The 18,788-nt window shown below is 39.7% G+C and overlaps 1 protein-coding gene across 1 annotated transcript in view; it reads left to right on the top strand.

Annotated features, from left to right (window-relative positions):
• Positions 1–18,489, top strand: part of LOC139714239 (von Willebrand factor A domain-containing protein 3A-like) — a 32,274-nt gene extending 13,785 nt beyond the window's left edge. The window contains exons 17-33 of the mRNA XM_071625955.1: positions 861–935; positions 1,876–1,970; positions 2,724–3,043; positions 3,849–3,893; positions 4,517–4,621; positions 5,913–6,000; positions 6,920–7,048; positions 7,853–7,953; positions 9,490–9,608; positions 10,062–10,095; positions 11,404–11,550; positions 12,741–12,847; positions 13,497–13,641; positions 14,850–15,001; positions 15,733–15,859; positions 17,481–17,616; positions 18,171–18,489. Coding sequence (XP_071482056.1) covers positions 861–935; positions 1,876–1,970; positions 2,724–3,043; positions 3,849–3,893; positions 4,517–4,621; positions 5,913–6,000; positions 6,920–7,048; positions 7,853–7,953; positions 9,490–9,608; positions 10,062–10,095; positions 11,404–11,550; positions 12,741–12,847; positions 13,497–13,641; positions 14,850–15,001; positions 15,733–15,859; positions 17,481–17,616; positions 18,171–18,229 — 1,984 coding nt within the window. The 3' untranslated portion in view covers positions 18,230–18,489. The remainder of the gene's footprint in view (positions 1–860; positions 936–1,875; positions 1,971–2,723; positions 3,044–3,848; positions 3,894–4,516; positions 4,622–5,912; positions 6,001–6,919; positions 7,049–7,852; positions 7,954–9,489; positions 9,609–10,061; positions 10,096–11,403; positions 11,551–12,740; positions 12,848–13,496; positions 13,642–14,849; positions 15,002–15,732; positions 15,860–17,480; positions 17,617–18,170) is intronic.
• Positions 18,490–18,788: the final 299 nt, after the last annotated feature.

Here is an 18,788-nt window from a genome sequence, read left to right as displayed (position 1 = left end):
TACGATTTCAGGGTATGAAACTACAACTCATTGCCCACATCTTACAGAAAACCCCATTCAATTTACTTCAGTGGCCAAAGAGAAATGAGGAATTTTGTAGAGCATGTCAGGAATCTCTTCCCTCCAAGTTCTGTCTATTGTGTTTCACATTAATGTGCAGTTCCAAGAGCATCCAAGTGCTAAACTTGGAAGACTCAGACTCATGACATGCTTTGCGACAATCCACATTTCTCATGTAACAGCTTAACCAAATTGAATAGGATTTTCTGCAAAATAGAGCTAAGATGTTACCTGTACATTTGAAGACCCTGAAGTAGCATTTGGACAGTTTAATCATATTGGGTGTTATCAATGCAAAAATCCAATTGTAATTTTTTTGGGGACATACTGTACATCTGTTGTTCTCTCCTTCTCCATTTATCCATCTATTTTTCCATCTATCCATATATGTATTTGTTAGCTTACAGTGTACCTGGGCTCAAGCGTGCTTTTGCGATCATATTGCCAGATATTTGCCACCATCATCATTACTGTTGTTATTTATTATCATCATCATTATGATGATGGTGATCATCATCAATGTCACTACTGTTATCAGTATTACTATTATTATAATGATGATAGAATTATAATAAGAACAATAATTTGAATGATGATACTGCTGCTGCTGCTGCTGCTGATGATGATGATGATGATGATTATTATTATTATTATTATTATTATTATTATTATTATTATTATTATTATTATTATTATTATTATTATTGTTATTATTATTATTATCATCATTATTATGAGTAGCGTTTGGTGAAGTAGTTATGATCGATACTGACATTGTTATTCTCTTCTCTATGTGTTAGATTTGGGAGCACAGCTCGAAGCTGGAGGCCGTGCCTACAGGAACCAACAGAGGCCAATCTACAGAGTGCTTGGAAGTGAGTACTGGAGATCTGTACTGGTGTATCTACCCCTCTCAATACCATGCCCATAATTGATAGGCTTTAAGTCATTGTTCAGAATCAAGCTTAAAAGGGAGCACAATCTTTAAAGGACAAGATCACCTTCATATACATTTGGATTGAGTGCATGCACCAGTATCAGTAGAACACATCAGTGAAAGTTTGGGGAAAATCATACGGTCCGTTCAATGATTATGAATTTTTGAAGTTCCTGTGCAGTCACAGCTGGATGAGGAGACTGCTACAGTTTGTGATGTCACATGCGTAAAATGAACATGCGTAGAAGGAAAATTTAAAGAGAAATCCACAAAATTTCAATTTTGTAGAAAGTACACATTTCCTCAACTTGTTATTGACATATGTTAAGGGTAGTATTATTCCCCCTGCCTTCTGAAAGAGGCAAGTCCAGTGCTGTTGTATTGTGCGAGAAAAGGGAAATATGCTGAATGTTCTTTATATCTTCTGTTGAGAATGAGAAGGGCGTTAAGTGGTCTTGAACACTATGGGTTTTGTGGCAACTTAACGCCCTTATCATTCTCAACCGACGATATTTTCTTTACATTGTTCTACGTGTGTGACATCACAAGCTGTAGTAGTCTTCTCATTCAGCAATGGTGGCACTGAAACTTCAAAAATTCATAACTTTAGAATGGATCGTCCAATTTTCCTCAAACTTTCACTGATGTGTTCTAGTAATGTTGCTGCATTCTCTCAATGCACATGTATGAAGGTGAACTTGACCTTTAACTCTTGTATGGTGGTTTTAACTCGGTCATTACTATTGGCAAGCTGATATCTGACAATGTGAGGGGAAGTTTGAGATGCCGGACCATATAGGGTTAATACAGTGAGTCACTTCTAATGCATCAGTTGGTTATCATGTTAATCAACCGCTTTGTCTTTATGCCCTTTGTAGGTGGGTTCTTGGTCTGGAGTGCAATGGAAGCAGGAACTTCATGGCTGCTCTCAGAATGGCCCTGGAGAACGAGGAGGACAGGAAGAGAAACTCAGGTCAGGAGAAAGGGTCAAATGTTGAAAAGAAGACATGTTGTGCTCTATTCAAGACAAGGTGGGTCTTCATCAGCTCGAGCTTGAAGAATAGCACGCTTATGGGGATCAGAGAAATAAGCCCAAAGTCAGCTGAAATGTGCGATCGCGTCTTCACCAGCTTGAGCTTCAGGCGCCGTCAGGTTTAAAAGCTGGATGCTGGCGCATGCGCACTTAAACAAACGGTAGTGGCACGAACACACTCCGACCCGACTGCCTACTTTCCTGCGTGGTGTGCAACACCTGCAGTGCTGATGTTTAAGCTCGAGGTGATGAAGACGCGTTAAGATTAGCGTGCTGTCTTGCAAATTAGCTGGCTATTCTGCAAATAAGTCCAAGATTTCTTTAGCTTAATTTCCAATCAGAATAGCGCGCTATTTCGGTCTTTATTGCAAAATTAGCGGGCTGTTTTCTGATCGGGCTAAGTCTTTGGATCAGAAATAAGCTAGTGGTGCTGAAGACCCACCTACTGTGTTAGCAGGAATATCCAGGCCAGATATTCAGTGTCATAACAGATTAGGATAATGCTATGTACCCTGACAGAGTTTCTAGTGACACAAATGCTTTCTTTGACATGAATGTATATGCAAAGGAAAGAGGTAAGCAGTGTTACACATGTTGCATATCACTATTGTTCAAGACGCATTTGTTTCTGTGAATGGAGACCCAACAGACTTATCAAGTTTTGCATTGCTCTTGTGAATTCCTTACGTCCAGTGATCGGAGGACTCTACCTCTTCACAAGCGGCATCCCTGACCAGCCCTCCGACATCATCTGCTCCTACATGGAGGAGGCGGCCGCCGGTCAAGCCACCAAGGTCCATTCCATCCTCTTCAACGTGGACGACTTCGACGGGGCCAACGGGGCCGTCCCGGGACGCTACGCCAACGTGACTCAGACGGCGGAGTGCCTTCGGACCCTGGGTCATGTGACGGGCGGGAGATTCCATTGGTTCAGGGAGACGGGGATCATTGAGAGTGATGACATTAAGCTGATTCTATGTGAAATGGACAAGGCTGTCAACTACTCACAAAAAGTGAGTCCATTCAAGAGAAATCGTGCTTATTGACCGATTCGGGTTCGTTGAGGGCAGCAGACAATTTGTGGCACTGGTCGCAGCCATTAGCTCATTTTGCGGTGTCCCAGCCTACTTCCCCTCCTCTCCCCCACCTCACGGGCAACATGTTTATCGCGCACATGTAACAAAGGTTCGCGCACTAAGCAAGCATTTGCGCACTCAGTACGAGACGCCTATTGGCTAAAGCAACCATGCATCAGTTTTTCATTCCGTGCGCGTGCTAATGTAGGGAGAGGGGTGGGGGAGTGGGAGGGGGGGGGTCGGCTGAGACACCGCAGTAATGGCGCTGCCCATGCCAAAAATACACATAGCGCGTCACAGAATCGGTCAATTGTAAAGAGTGTTGATGATCTGTTTCTTGCGCAGTTTTGTCAAACTCCTGTGTCATTTCTGTCAGATTTGGAATGATGCAGCATTTTGTTTTTCAGAGCTAATACTTCTCATTCTTACATGCAGACTGAATCTTAGTGGTTTAATACTATACATCTGTTTGTATCCATTAATTCAACCTTTCAAGTGGATTAAAATCAGAATGTTGTGAATTCAACAGATTGCTATTGCCAGCTTGTAGATGGTTTCATACTTTTCTTGAGTGTATTCTTGTTGATTTAAAATGTGCTCATTGTCTTTGCTGAAACCATTTTAGTTAAGTGATAATATTCAAGAATCTTTTTTAGCAGCCATTACTTGTTTGCATTGTGTAACCAACATCTCTGAGACTTGCATCATGTCCATTGACTTGTTTCTGATATTTCATTTCCAGTGTGCAATGCTGGTGGACTCTGTGAAAAAGAGGTCACCGAAATATGTAAGTCCATATCACAATGCACCTTTCAAGTGTTGGAAATTAGTTGATGTGCATTTCGAAAATGCAATTGTGCAAATGGAGAAAATTTCAGAAATACTTCAGAAAGTTGAAATTACGGTTAGTCTATCTCAAGAGCAGACTTCATGATAGACAAATTCTTGTCTTTGTACCCCATCATACTGAAAATTAAAATACCTTCAAACAGCACCAAAGTAGTCTTGTTGGATTTTTCTTATCACATTGGTATACTTGCATTAGTTTGTCCAACTTGCATAGACTACAGAAATGAGGATGTCACAGTCTTTTGTTTGAACATTGTTAGCAACCAATGTGTTCTCAGATGTTCAGGCTACTCGAGGTTATTTAGAACCAGTTTCCATGGCAATGACTGGCTATGACATCACACTTCGGTTCTCTATTATGACTACGTGTCCAATTGAATCAACTGAACTGCCAACAAAAATGGTTTGATAGATGATAGAACTAAAAACATGTTGGCATTTAACCCGTTCCATACTGAATTCTGAAATCTCCATAGACTTAATACACAGGTCACCAAGTTCCCGTATTGAACGGGTTAAACGGTTAACTTTGCATCCACCCTTTGTCTTCTACACCCACAGGACCAGAGGAACGGGGAGGAGATGAAGATGCTCCCCATGAGGCCATCCTCTGGAAAGAAAGCACTGACGGTCCCCAAACACACCGGCTTAAGCCTGGCAAGATTGGTTAGTAGCACACGCCCGCAATCTGTCTGAGATCTTATACTGTATAAGCTTTTATTTTCGTGTACAGATATTTTTGCAAATGAGGAGGTCATGGACATTTTCGCGAGATGTTGTTTTCGCAAATTGACACGAAGCTGTCGTAAGTGCACTCTTACACTAGCGCATGGGTGATGTTTTCGCGTGTAGTTAAATTGTGGTCCAACAGTGATTCGCGAAATTCATGAAAATTAAACCCTCGGGGAAAATAACTTACATGGATAATAATGAGCTTATACAGTAATTAGTTTCTAAAGAATCTAACAGGTGCCAATGCAGTTGACATTTTTTTTAGCAGCAGTAATGCACCCTGTTGTACTCCTCTGATATGTATTGCGTCTTCATAAGCACTTCATGCTTTCAAGACGCTTTGTTGATCATATAAATCATAAACCTCTGTCATGTTCAGATACAGTTCATATATTTGTGTTTTGTTTTTGCTTGACAGTGATGACAGTATCTGAAAGGTTAAGAAATACCAAACTGTATGGGGCTGTCAAAAATGTTGATAATGCTAAATATAGATATCTTATATTGCTTTTAGTAAACTTTCATCATGGTCTGTGTACATGACTAGAGCAAACATAATGAAGATACTCTACAAGTATACAGAATAAGTGCAACAGTTTAACAGTCTATGAATCTAAAGGGCTGCTTTCAGTGACTGGTGGGTGCGCGGTTTCAGTGTCTTTAACTCTTTATGCGCCATGGTGTAAACCCCCTTTGTACCAAATCATTCTGAGAGAGCAATGTAGTCATGCTTTAGGAAAACATTCTCTTTTTCAAATCAATGTGTACTTTTATTGATATTTGCTACCCTGTACATGTAATCAGCAAAGTTGTGAAGTAATGCCGAGCTTTGCTTTGATGTAAATTGTATGACAAATCTATGTTGGCTTTTCCTTCAAATGACCAGTCAGTAACTCCATTATTGAAGAGGCATAACTTTTGCACACAAAACAGTGACAGAAACTTAGAATTCACTCACAAAATCCAATAGAGAGCACGGCTTGATATTCAATCACCACATAAGATGCAAGCTACATGTGACGGGAATGGAATCGCGAAAAACGCTTTCATGGTACTGTGGCATTTGGCGATTTATCGATCAGTTTGGGCGGGTTTGTGCATTTGAGCAGAGTACTCGAGGTTGGCATGCCGTCGACAGAGTCAGGCGTGCGAACGTGGCACATAAAGAGTTAAACAGAGAGATTGTGTTGACAATTTATATTCCCCATGTCTTCCATCGTCACAGCAAATTCAGGATAACAAGGAGAGGGAGGAGAAAAAATCCACAGCCTGGAGACCGTCAAGTGCCAACAAGAAGACACTGGTGCCTACACGTACGTTATATATAAGCCTATATCGCAAGGGCAACTAAGGAGGACATAAAGAAGGCAAAAGCTGGAAATCGGAGGAAGGCGAAAGAATTGTAGTAATGATGATGATGTTAATGATGATGGTGGTGGTGATGATGGTGGTGATGATGATGATGGTAATGATGATGATGGTGATGATGATGATGTTGATGATGATGATGGTGATGATGGTGGTGATGATGATGATGGTGATGATGATGATGATGGTGATGATGATGATGATGATGGTGATGGTGGTGATGATGAATCTGGTGATGATTATGATGATGTTGCATTGATAATATAGATATTAAAGATAATATAATAAGAAATGTACATCTGATTGTTGATGTCATGATCCATGAGCACTGAGAAACATCTTTTGTAGTTGGTGTAAAGTTAATCAGCCAGGCCCATTCACGAAGAGTCATCTGAAACACATATAAAGATTTAAAAAAGCTTTGAACTTGATAAATGGATTGGATTTTAAGTAACAAAGAATTTTCCCACTGAGTAGTGTAATGCCACATTTCAATAATTATTCTACAGATTAAGAAGAAGAAAAAATTATTGGACCATGAAGAATGCTATACCTGAGCCCTCTTTCATAAAAGATGTTAGGATGGCAACTCTGGCTAGAATAGCAACGTCCCGTAGCAATAGCCAGTCAGTGAGCTGCGTTCTTGCCGTTACCTTGACAGTTGCCATTCCAGCAAGAGTTGCTATCACAGTAACCTGTTTTGAAATGGGGCCCAAGCTGCAATAAAACAGCTCTTTGCAGCATCCCAGTGTCAATCAATTTCTCTCCGTATATGTAGTGACAAATATTTGCTTACAGTATAAGATAATTTTGTCATTATTTGTCCATGGAAATCAAAAAGTGTTATGCGTTTTTCTCATACAGCCCCGGAGCCCATTCTGACTCCTCACAAAAAGGACCACCTGACCAAGAACGGGTTGGAGAAAGACAAAAAGAAGCGTCCCAGCAGCGCCAAGAAGCAGGCCTTCTACACAGAAAACAAGAATGATGTTGGTAAGTGTATGACCCATCTCATCCACACACTTGTTAAGATTGAATGTATTGTTTAAAATCTGAGCAATTAGGGGGACGGGGGAGTATTTACATCTGTGACACAATATTTCCTGATGAATTTGCTTTCCTCAAGAACTGTTGTCTTTCAGTCAGGGTTTTGAATTGTTTTTCCATGCATGCAGAGACCCCAACCCTCCCGCTTTGACCCATCATAAGGCCATGTTTGCAAAATTTCCCACTCTAGCTAGCGTGACTCCTGCTTAGGATGTATGATCTCCCCTTTAAGATTCAGCTTTCTTCTGCCCAACTTTAGTTTTGTGGTATGTCTTCAAAAATAGGCAAAGATAACACCAGGGAGCATCTATAACCTTGGACTCTGGCCACAGGGATGTTATGCTTCATACTAGTGATGTGTGCATGTTCAGAGTCTCCAGTTTGCTTGGGGGGAGGGGAGGCAGGCAGGTGAATCTCCTGTTTAAGAGATGCTTGTGGTTGGAATCTCTGTGCGTGTTACTGATGACATTTTTTGTTGTTTGTTTATTTGATTATGTTTTGCTTTTTTTTAGATGTTGCCATGGTAACCTTAGACATTAAAGTCTCCAACAAAATGATAGTGAAAGATGCCTTGGCATTTGATCATCTCAGTTCATACCAAATTGTTTGAATTTGGCAACCATGTTGGTATCATGCTCTACTTTAAAGACAAAATGTATCTTCAGTGGCATTCTTTCCCTTCACATCATTAACTACACTGAATGTACCACTGACTGGCTACCACATGCTCTCTTTGTTTATACCTTTCAGGTACTGTGTACAGGCAATACCCTGAGAGCAAGAAAGGGAGCAAGAGGGGAATCCCCCACCCATGTATACCGGAGAGAGAAGACATCATGACCTCCAATCTGGTAGGAACCTTGTCACCTCCTCAGAATCACCACTGTGCCATTAGGGTTTGATGGTTAAAGGCATTATTTACCATTTGCAGATGAAACAAAAACCCAGCTTCAGATTAGTTCTAAAATATGAGTTAAGGAGAGAAACAACCAGTGTAAAAAAAGTTGATCAGTATAATCAAGTAATAGTAAATATGTATTAAAAGAAAATATGTAAACAATATCTATGATAAAATTGTCTCTGAAAAAAAAAATAGTGAGGATCTCCTTATATTTAAGGCTTTATTGCAAAATCGTTATATGGTAGGAGGTTTAGTGATACAACTGACCTACACATGTGCATCAAATGTGATACTCAAACATCTTTAAAATCACTGGTCCCAGTGGTAAACGGTGTCTTTAATATTACCTGGGCAAGATACAATGTAGAACTGTTACAATAATGATTGGTTGGAGTGGAAGATTATACAGTCAAACCTGCCTACAGCGGCCACCCAAGGGAGACGCAAAAACTGGCCATTGTAGACAGTGGCTGCTGTAGACAGGGTCATTAATGTGGCTTTTCTCTTGGAGGTACTTGTATTGTGTTTAATGGTCGCATACGGCAGATGGTAATTGCTATAGACGATAGTCGCTATAGACAGGTTTGACTGAAATTGTACTTTTGTTGCATGTATGTATGCAGACCTCCCAACCATTCTGAATCTGGAGGAAAGAATCTGAATTTTGCCCATTCCCAGCTTTTGTTTCAATAGGAGATTCCTATTTTTCATAATAATTTTACTACATGCTCCTATTTGAGCTGCTCTTTCTTTCCTACATTTGAGCCAAGTCATCCCTGTCTTTTAGTATAAGAAAGGTTGGAAAGTCTGGTCTGCTTTCAGTAGCATGATTGTAAGTTTTTGTGTGTGTATGCACCAGATAGAGAAGAATAATGGTTAAGACATATTTCAAATGATTGTAAAGAAATTCATAAATCCTTATTTGCGTTTACAAACTATGATATACACTTGTAGTAAGAATGCAGTAGTTGTTTTTGTTTTTGTCTTCCTTTGTATCTTTCCTCTTCTCTTTCTTCCTCTTAACATTTCACTTTGTTCTTTCTCCTCTTGTCTATTCCTCCTGTTCTTCCGACTTCAAATTAAAGAGACTAGTAGAGATCAATTCATTTCCAGTCATGCCGTAGGGAATATATGTTTGTCAAATATGCTCTTATCCTTTGCAAAGTGAGGGAATTGTAGAAGTAACATGGGCGTGTATACACATGAAGATTAATGTCAGTGTAAGAAAGTCACAGTCCATCTTGGCTTCACACAGACCATTTCTGTGGTTTTGTGTATCACCTTCATGCAACTAGCCATGACAGCGGAGCTGTGTCTTTTTACCTCTCGTAAGACTATTACTTTGCAATAAAATCTACTTAATACATTGCACAATTGCCATCAGTAACTACCAGGTTAAACAGCATGTGTCTCTATGCAGTGCTGTCTGTGTTGTGTGTAAGTATTAAATTAGGTAGTTACTTTGATTGTCCTGTTTTACGTCCAGTGGCTCAAGAAACACAGCCTGGCCAAGCTTCGACTGGATCTCACCAAGCTGGTCTCGGGTCCAGACTGTGCCCATGCCAAGCGACACATCGACACACTCAACAAAACCGTGTCGGCCAAGTAAGAAGCTTTGCTCTCAGGTCACCCTCCCACTTTGCTATTGATTCACAGTGTAGCCACATAAGGAGCTGTTCCATGCCATTTACTGCATTAAGTTTTCGCTCTTTTTGTTGTCAAGTTTCAAAACTGTTTGTGATCTGATCAATTTTGCCAAAAGTACAAAGAATACATTTAATGCTTTTTATGCATGATGATTTGATTCATGGTTTTGAATGAATTAGCAGACTACATATACCACTATATCAAAAAGTCTTGAATATCAGAAAATCTTGAATCTGTGTGTACATTTTATACACTGCTACTTATCCTAAGTTAAAGTGGCATCATTCTTTTTTTTTCAGTTGTAATTAATGAAGTTTCATGCATCCATGTACTTAATGGATAGACTGACTTAGAGTATGCAAATGTACGAAATTTGTCTTTATTTGTCGTTTTCTCACATTGTCATTCCAGGTATTGTGGCATCTTCCCAAGTGTGATACTAAAGGTGTGTATATTGTTGCATATTACTGACAGAAGTCCAAGATTAGAATCTCAGCAGTTCTAAATTGTTCTCAGTTCAGTTTGATTTCAATTGTGCATTTTTCCACAAAAATCGTACATGAATTAACGATGCATATATTTTGAAAAAAAAAAAATGTCTATAATAAATCCACAGTAAAGTGATCAGAGTAATCTTTAAAGTATTTGAACAAATACGATGAAGTTAAAGAAATGAACAATACGCCTATTTCCAGTGTGAGAGAGAAGAGAAAAAGAAAAGCATGAGTCTGCAGTCATAATCAGGTGTGTGATAGTGATGGTAGACAAAGAGAAGGATACACAGAAATGGACAATTTGCTATAGAAACCTGTCGTGTGCAGACTTAATGGACTCAAACAAATGAAAACAAGTGGGAAGGATTAAAGAAAAGAAGCAGAACAAAGAAGCAGTGGCTCCATGCTGTGGAGAAGTTTGCAACAAGTTTGTGCAAAGAACCTTGATTGCAGTTTTCATGAAATTGACCGGGTATCAAGTCAGCAGCTGCGAATACAAAACTTGTGACGATGAAGTATGCATTTATTGTAACTTGAATTGAATTGAATGCTCCTGATGAAATGGGGAGGGGGGGGGGAGGATTAATGATGATGATAATGATGATGATGATGATGATGATGGTGATGATGATGAAAATCAACTATATAATAATAATAATTATAGTGATGATGATGATGATGATGATGATGATGATGACGAAAATCAACTATATAATAATAATTATTATAGTGATGATGATGATGATGATGACGGTGAAGATATAATTATTATGATTATAATTACATTATTGTACATTTCTACTTCGCAATAATCCATCAAACAGATGCTCATGGTGCTTTTAGGGTTTAAGGGTAAGAAAAAAAAGTGTATAGTGCCATTTATCTATAAAGAACATTCAAAGGTGCCCAGCTCCCAGAATGTGTCGCACATTATTTACATGAAGTTGATACATGTAGGTCTTTAGTTCAGATTTGAAGGTACTAGTATCAAGGCTGTTACATTTCCGAATTTGGATTGTTAGAGAGTTCCACAGATGTGGAGCAACCGAAGAGAAGGCTCTATCTGTGCATGCTTTCAGGCAGGTATTGGGAAAAGCTAAGCAAAGTGAAAACTAAATGCATATTATAATGGGTAGCGGTAGTGGATATTGCTGGAGATTGGAACGTTTGAGGTTAAGGAATCCACCATGGAGTGTTGATTAAGAATGAGATTCACCAGGACTGGTCCTTTTTCTCCACCGGACTCTCTCTGCCTGCAGGGCAAAGTCAAGCATCTTCAGCTTCAGGCCCACGAGCTCCAGGATTACGAGCTCCAGTTGGAAGGGGTGCTGAGGAGGTACTTACGACGCCTCCAGTGGCTCCTTGGGGCCAGCAGAAGAACGTTTGGAACCGTGGTGGAGAAGAAGGTGAGGAGGAGGACTGCTTTCTTGCAGTCTTTTTTGATTCTCATCATGTTCATCCTTATTGCAACTGATTGACAAATTGCCCTACATCATAGTAAATAAGCACTGAAGTGATCAGTGACATGCGTTCTTATTCCTGATCTTTTTTACGTTGATCTTGCAATCTTATTCATTTGTCTTTCAGTTGCAATTAAAAAAAAACTTGATGCAAGAATTTCATCAATTTGAATAATTACGCAGTACCCACTGCATGCTATAAGGATAAGAACCAGCACTGGCTGGTGGCCAGAAGCTCGGTGGTCTAGTGGAGATGATGCCTGTCCAGAGATCAGGAGGTTGTAGGTTTGAATCCTGCTCTAGTATGTATGCCTGTGATTTCTGTTGTCATGGCTACAGTGGAGTCAAAAGGGGCCTGAGCTACAGTAGTACAATTATAACTGATCATTTCAGTGCTTATGTACGCTGTTGTAATGCAATTACTATCAGTTGCAGTTTTAAAAACAAAACTTGATGCAAGAATTTGATCAATTTTGACATTCATCTAGTATGTTAAAAATTTTTTGTGTGTTTAAAGTTTTTGTCTCTTTTTTACAACCCTGAAAATTAGATTCTTTTCATAAGCTGGTATACTGTAGCCGTAGTTAATTTAGACCATTCCTCAGAATACTAAAACTGTACATGGTTTTGATATTATCATGATAATAACAACAAAAATTAAGCTTCTATAGGCATATAACAGATCATTCTTCCCTATGTGCTTTACAATAACTCTTATCCATTTTGCAATCATATATTACATTGTATAACAAAAGCATACTGTAAAACGAGGAATGTTTGCGTGCATTTTAATTTTGCAAATTTCGCAAGAGATGAGTCTCGCGAAATTAAATGCACGCTAAAGATCTTGTCTACACTACACTTGTATATGCATTGAATGTTAGAGGCAACTCGCAAAAATTCCATGCTACGGATAAGGCCGTCGGCTCCCATTCGCGGAAAATTTCATGCCGCGAAAATATTGTGTTTTACAGTATCTGGCCAATTACATTTGAAATACCAGTAAAAAAAAAATCGCCATCATCATCATATTATTATCATTGTATTTTTCACTTGTTCTTTTTTTTCCCTGCTACTACAATTGTACTTCTACTCCTGTTACTCTTATCATCTTTGTCATCATCCTCTGTACACAGGTGATTGTTTTGGTGGACACCTCAGGCTCCATGGTGAGTCATATGGAGGACCTCAAGAGAGATCTGGTGGCCCTCATCTGGGACCAGTTCAAGAGGGAACACGTCAGGTATGGCAGCAGCTTGTCTATGTGTATGTCTGTGTGTTTGTAACTTTATGTGCCTTTCTCCAGATTTGCCTAGTGTTTGTGGGATGCGAGATGGGTATGGTCATTATTGTTGGGATGTAATGTAGTCGGAAATTGAACGAAACGACATAGAACTTGACTTAGCTCTTTCAGTTACAATCAGAGAATCGTACCAGCATCACCATGTCAGAGTCATAAGTCAAGAAAATTTGTAATTTTTATGAAAAGTGAAATGTATCATTGTTCTGGTATAGCATCCCGAGATTAACGGTCAAGAGAGGAAGGCGTATTGAATATGTATCTAAACTGGAAAACATGATAACTATTGAAGGAAGTGTCTGATTTTTTTCGGATTTTCATCAATGTTTTTCTCTGCTAACTTTGCTTTCTCTGAAGCCCTCATTGATTTTTTACAAAAATCGTCCCATTACTTTTGAAGTTCACTAAAATAGGGTGAAGATCATATCCTATTAGTACAATACCATCAGTCTGAATGAAGAAAAGAATAGTTACCTCTAAAATCATCTAATGGATATAATGGCCTTCTGCTCCTACCTAGAAGCTGTACTATGTGCACTATTAAAGCCGAAAAAGTACATATTTTTTTCTGATTTCTTTCTCTCACTCCCAGTTTCAATATTATCCGGTTCTCGGCCGACATTGAGCCGTGGAGGCCAGCCATCGTGGAGCCCACGGACGCAAACTGCAACGACGCCGTGCGATGGGTGTCCACCTTCGTACCGGCGGGCAACACCTGTACGCTGGAGGCTCTCAGCGTAAGTCTAATGCCGTAGGCACATTTCAGGTGGAGTTCAGCTCAATTCAACTCAGGTCATTAGAGTTGGGTGTATGTGGAGCTGCTAACTAGGGTGTGTTTCTCATATTTAGTATGTGTTTTCTTCATCCAACAGAAGGAAGGTGGTTTTCAAATGTATTTTCCTCTGATTTTTTAAAGCATTTTCAACAAGTGCAAATTTATGATTTTTTTGTTTCTTCTTGGGGGGTGTTTTTTTTGTGTGTCTTTCTGTTATTGTCATCATTGCAAATGCATTCACTGGTCACATTACAAGTCAGGCAATTGTTTATGTATAAGGGCTGGCTAACTGCAGATATCAGCATAGAAACATTCAATGTCAGACTTCAATCGGCAATGAGAAAGCTGGTGTGTGTGGTGGGAGGTCACACAACATTTTCTGCAACGATTGCTCCGGTCTTATTTTCTCCAAGGACTTAGGGTTAGGGTTGTGATAGGGTTTAGGTTTAGTTTGATGGGAGAATTAGGATTAGGGTTAGGGTTATGTTTATGGGTTGAATCTATGTTTGGCTTAATGTGCAGATATGTCATGGGAGCAATTGTCGCAGGAGCAAATGTCATGGAACCATGGTGGGAATGTCGACACACACCTTTAACCCTTTATGTGCCATAGTGTAAACCCCCTGTGTGCCACATTATTCTGACACTGCAACGTAATCATACTTTGGGAATACGTTTTGTTCTTCAAATCAGTGTAACTTCTATGGATTTTTGTTACCTGGAACATGTCAGGAGGAAAGATATGCAGAAAATGCCAAGCTTTCCTTTGTTGTATAAATTGTATGACAAATTTATGATTGCTTTTCTTTCAAATGACTAGTAGCTACATTATTGTAGAGACACGACTTTTGCAAACGAAACAGTGATAAAAACTAATTACTCGTAAATCCAGTAGGAAACACCCCATGATAGTCAGTCACCACATGGAGTGCAAGATACATGCGACAGGAATGAAATCACATGAGACGATTTCATTGTATTGAGGCATTTGGAGATTTATCAGTTGGTTTGAGCGGGTTTGTGTGTTTGAGCAGAATATGCCATAAGTTCGCACGCCGTCGACTGAGTCGGACGTGCGAACGTGGCACATAAAGAGTTAAAAAGCAGCAACGTGTTGCCATGTGATAAGCTACTGACCCAAATCTTCCACGCACTGACATTGTTCCACAGGAGGCCTTCCGTGATAGGGACGTGGAGGCCATCTACCTCCTGACCGACGGCAAACCGGACAGCAGCACCTCGCGCGTCTTCCGGGAGATCGCCCAGGTCAACACAGTCCGAGGGGTCAAAGTTCACACCATCTCCTTCAACTGCAACGATGAGTAAGTGCCCTTTCCTCTCCTTATTCCTATTGCATCACATGATTTATATAAAAAAGTTTATTACTGGGTTTGATTCCCTGCTGATTTATTTCTTTATTTGTTTATCTATCTAGTAATCTTTACTTGGGATAGCTCTAGCACTAGTTTCTATGCTGTTATTTGGGGGCCATTCAACATGGTAATGGTTAATTCAGCATACAAAACATACATTGAGGGCATCCAGTCGTGCATAACAGTTTACAATTCATGGTGAAATTGTGTGTAAGCAATTCAAAGTAAGTCATTGAAAATGAAAGAAAAGTGCATTATTATAAAAAGCAGTTATACCCTATCACCATAAAGGAATATCCTGAAACCTCTGTTTGCCGTGATATAAGATTGAAATACTGTGATGCATGGAATATTTTGCAGTGTGGATGTTATGGAGAAATTCATGCTGTACTGAACTAGTACAAATATAACATACCAGTATTTGGGGGACATAATTATACAATATGTACAGAAGTATCCTCATCTTCTAAATTATAGTCAAGCAAAGTTTACTGAAATTGGCTTAGTGCAAAATTCAAATCATGCTGAAATTTCCACTTTTACAGGAGTGCAAAAGATTGGAGATGTATATAGAAGCATGATGATATATGTGAGGTGGAAGAATAGTTTAATTTACTAATCATGGAATTGTTCAGCAGATTTCTTTATTTTCTTGCTTCTTGTCGTCGTTTCACTCCTAGGTCAGCGAACACCTTCCTGAGGCAGCTGGCTGCCATGTGTCGAGGCAGGTACCACCGCATCTTTGCTGGCATGGATGGGGACCTGGCTGTCCACAGACTGTTGGAGAGTGACTTCAAGGATACTGATGTGAGTGATGGATTGGATAGCCTTTTAAAGGGGTTGTATCGTTTTGGTTGAGACCTAATTTCGTGTGTCTAACTTTCCTTGGCGAGATGAGAAGAAACCTCTTACGAAATATGAAAGAGCAATGTTATTCCAAGAGGGATTCAACGTTTATTTCATGAACATTGTTTTTAAAATGACTGAGATGTCCAAAAACTGGCAATTGTAATAAAAGGTGGGACCCAACTTTTATAAGGATCACTTTGTTTTACTTCGTTTTTGGATTTTTCTGTAATTCTAAAACCGATTATCATCTATTATAAATTTTGAATTCCTCTTAGAAAGGTATACTCCTTATCATTTCATAAGTCCTTTCTCAGTACCGCGCAAAAAGATAAAAGCGCAATCTTTATCTCCACCAATACTATGCTATCCCTTTAATCTAGGCGGAGGATGCAGCTATTGTTTGTTGCTGTTATGCTAAACGTCTGATATGGCGAGACTATTGTCTTTGCTAAGCGATACATCTGAGGGGGTGTTTCATCAACGTTTGTCAGCGCTGACTATTTGAATCACCATAGTAACAGTCAGTGACCAGAGCCTCTCAGCCAATCAAAACCAAGGATTTTACTGAAATTGCAGCGCTGGCAAATGTTGATGAAACACCCCCCTGATGTGGCGAGACTACGAACAGTGGAAGCATCTACCGTCTACATCTCCTAGTCTTGCTTTAGTTGTTGTTTTCTTATTATCGAATATGAATCGGTGGCAGTTCAGAATTGATGATAAGAAAACAAAGACTAAAGCAAGACTAGTGGATAGAGGCGATGGATGCTTCACGCACATCCTCTGTTTGTAGTCTAGCCACATCAGACTTATCGCTTGGCAAAGGCAATAGTCTCGCTGCATCAGACTTTCAGCATGACAGTAAAGACCGTATTTGCATCCTCCGCCTAGATTATAGGTTATGGGTGGGCAGGAGAGTGAGAGCAGGAAATGTTGGAAACTTGCCACTTCAGAGCAATGGATAATTTTATCCAATCTGGTGCTGCAATTTCTCAGCACAATACAGTAGCAAGGTGCATATTTTTGATCTCAATAGGACACCAAGCTGTACCATCGAGGGGGCAACTCGCTGGTGTGAATTCTTAATGTGTGTAAAAGATTAACTCCTGCAATGTCTAGCGAGAAATGCATGTGATTGATAGACCAAGTCTATGGCACACCCATAGTGATATGATATCATATGATTTGATCTGATGCTGCAATTTCTCAACACAACACAATGTACTTATTTGTGGTCTGGATAGCAGACGAAGCTGTACACTTGAGTTGGCAACTTTCTATTTGGAGTGTGTGTATCAGATTAACTTTGACAATGTCAAGCTAGAGGTACACGTAATTGATAGACTGAGGCTATGATACAGCCATAGTGATATGATATCATACGATTTGATCTGATGCTATTATAATTTCTAAACACAGCACAGTAATGATTTGCTTATTCTTGGTCTAAATAGCAAACCAATCTGTACAATTGAGGTAGCGGCTTTCCATTCAGAGAAACTGATAGGTAGATGTAAAGTGCATTGCTTCACTCTCAGTGTTTTACATATTTCTTCCATCTTGCTGCGATGACCCTCAGTACCCGGTTTTGCCAACCTTTGAGAGTGACGACCTTCGGCTCCTGACCTCCGAGATAGAACAGGCAAGACACTTCTTAGCCCAGTCGAGGTCTTTCAGACAGCTCTTTGGGACCACTGCAAAGCCGCATGAGAAAGGTAAATGCACATCCCATTGGCCATACCCTGTCCTGATAAATGCAATTTGTGTGAACGTGCCTGTGATTATTTACATGGTCATTTTCTTTTTTCTTCACCGTGAATAGGTAAGTCCAAAGGCAAGTTCAGAAATACCATGGAAAAAGTTCAATTATCCATCACAAAATTCCCAAATCACTTTTCATGTTTTATCAGAGAACAATGTCTGTGTCTGTTTATTCATATGATTTACCTGATTCATGCTTGAGTGTATTTGAAATAACAGTGTGCAAAATTGATCCATTTTGCAGGATAAGAGAAGGTGCACTATTTTGTGGTTGACGATGTCTTTGATCAATGTATAATTAGCGTGTCATATCCTTCAGTAACAGGACTTGTAATATAATTTAATATAGATTCATCCTGAAGGCAATGATTGTCATTGTTTCTGTTCATTATTAGTCTTTATGAGGGCATCTGCCCAGTTCCACAATCTACAAGATAGAGTTTGGTTTGATCCCTGGTATCAGGTAAATGATTTTGCTTTTACTTTTTCTTCCCCCCCCCCCCCCCAGACAAATCACGATTTGAGAGAATATCAACAACAGCCAGTCAGAAACTACAAAAGACGTGAAGTCTCGCGTCTTGTGTGACGTGTATAAAGTCACAGCAGAAGTTGCAAGTGAACAAGTAGGAGCAGATAACCCAACTGTAAGCTTCATTTCCACCAACACATAAAGCCATGGATGACTGCGCTGCCCGGCAGTTTCCTCTTTGATCTTTCCGGAAGCCATCACACCTTTAGATTTATTTTGTTTTTGCAGGCTTGGCCACATTTTATCTGCAGATGAAGTATGAAAAATTCAAGTTATTTTTCATTTGTTCAGACATCATTCACCATTGGAGGACCCATTAGATTGAAGTCAATTCACACATTGGCCAGTGTGCAGTGGATGTCAGACAATCAGTCTTGCTTTTTCAGCCCTCTCATATTCTTGCAGGAGAATTTGGGGTTCTTCTTTCTTTCCGTCTCCCCCTCTATCCCCACCCCCCCCCCCCCCAATCTCTTTCTTGCTGTCTCTCTCACTCACAAAAAAAATAATAGAATAAAAGTCGCATTGGAATTTGTGGTGGAACAAAGAACACTTTTTTGAGTTTGCAGAAACATTGCTATTATAGAAAGAATTCCATAG

This window comes from Diadema antillarum, unplaced genomic scaffold, assembly GCF_040938485.1.
Source record: "Diadema antillarum isolate AM-2024a unplaced genomic scaffold, OU_Dant_1.0 seq00002201_RagTag, whole genome shotgun sequence".
In the NCBI taxonomy this organism is placed as follows: Eukaryota; Metazoa; Echinodermata; class Echinoidea; order Diadematoida; family Diadematidae; genus Diadema; species Diadema antillarum.
Note: the sequence above shows the minus strand (reverse complement) of the source record. Positions and strands in the feature narration are given on the sequence as shown.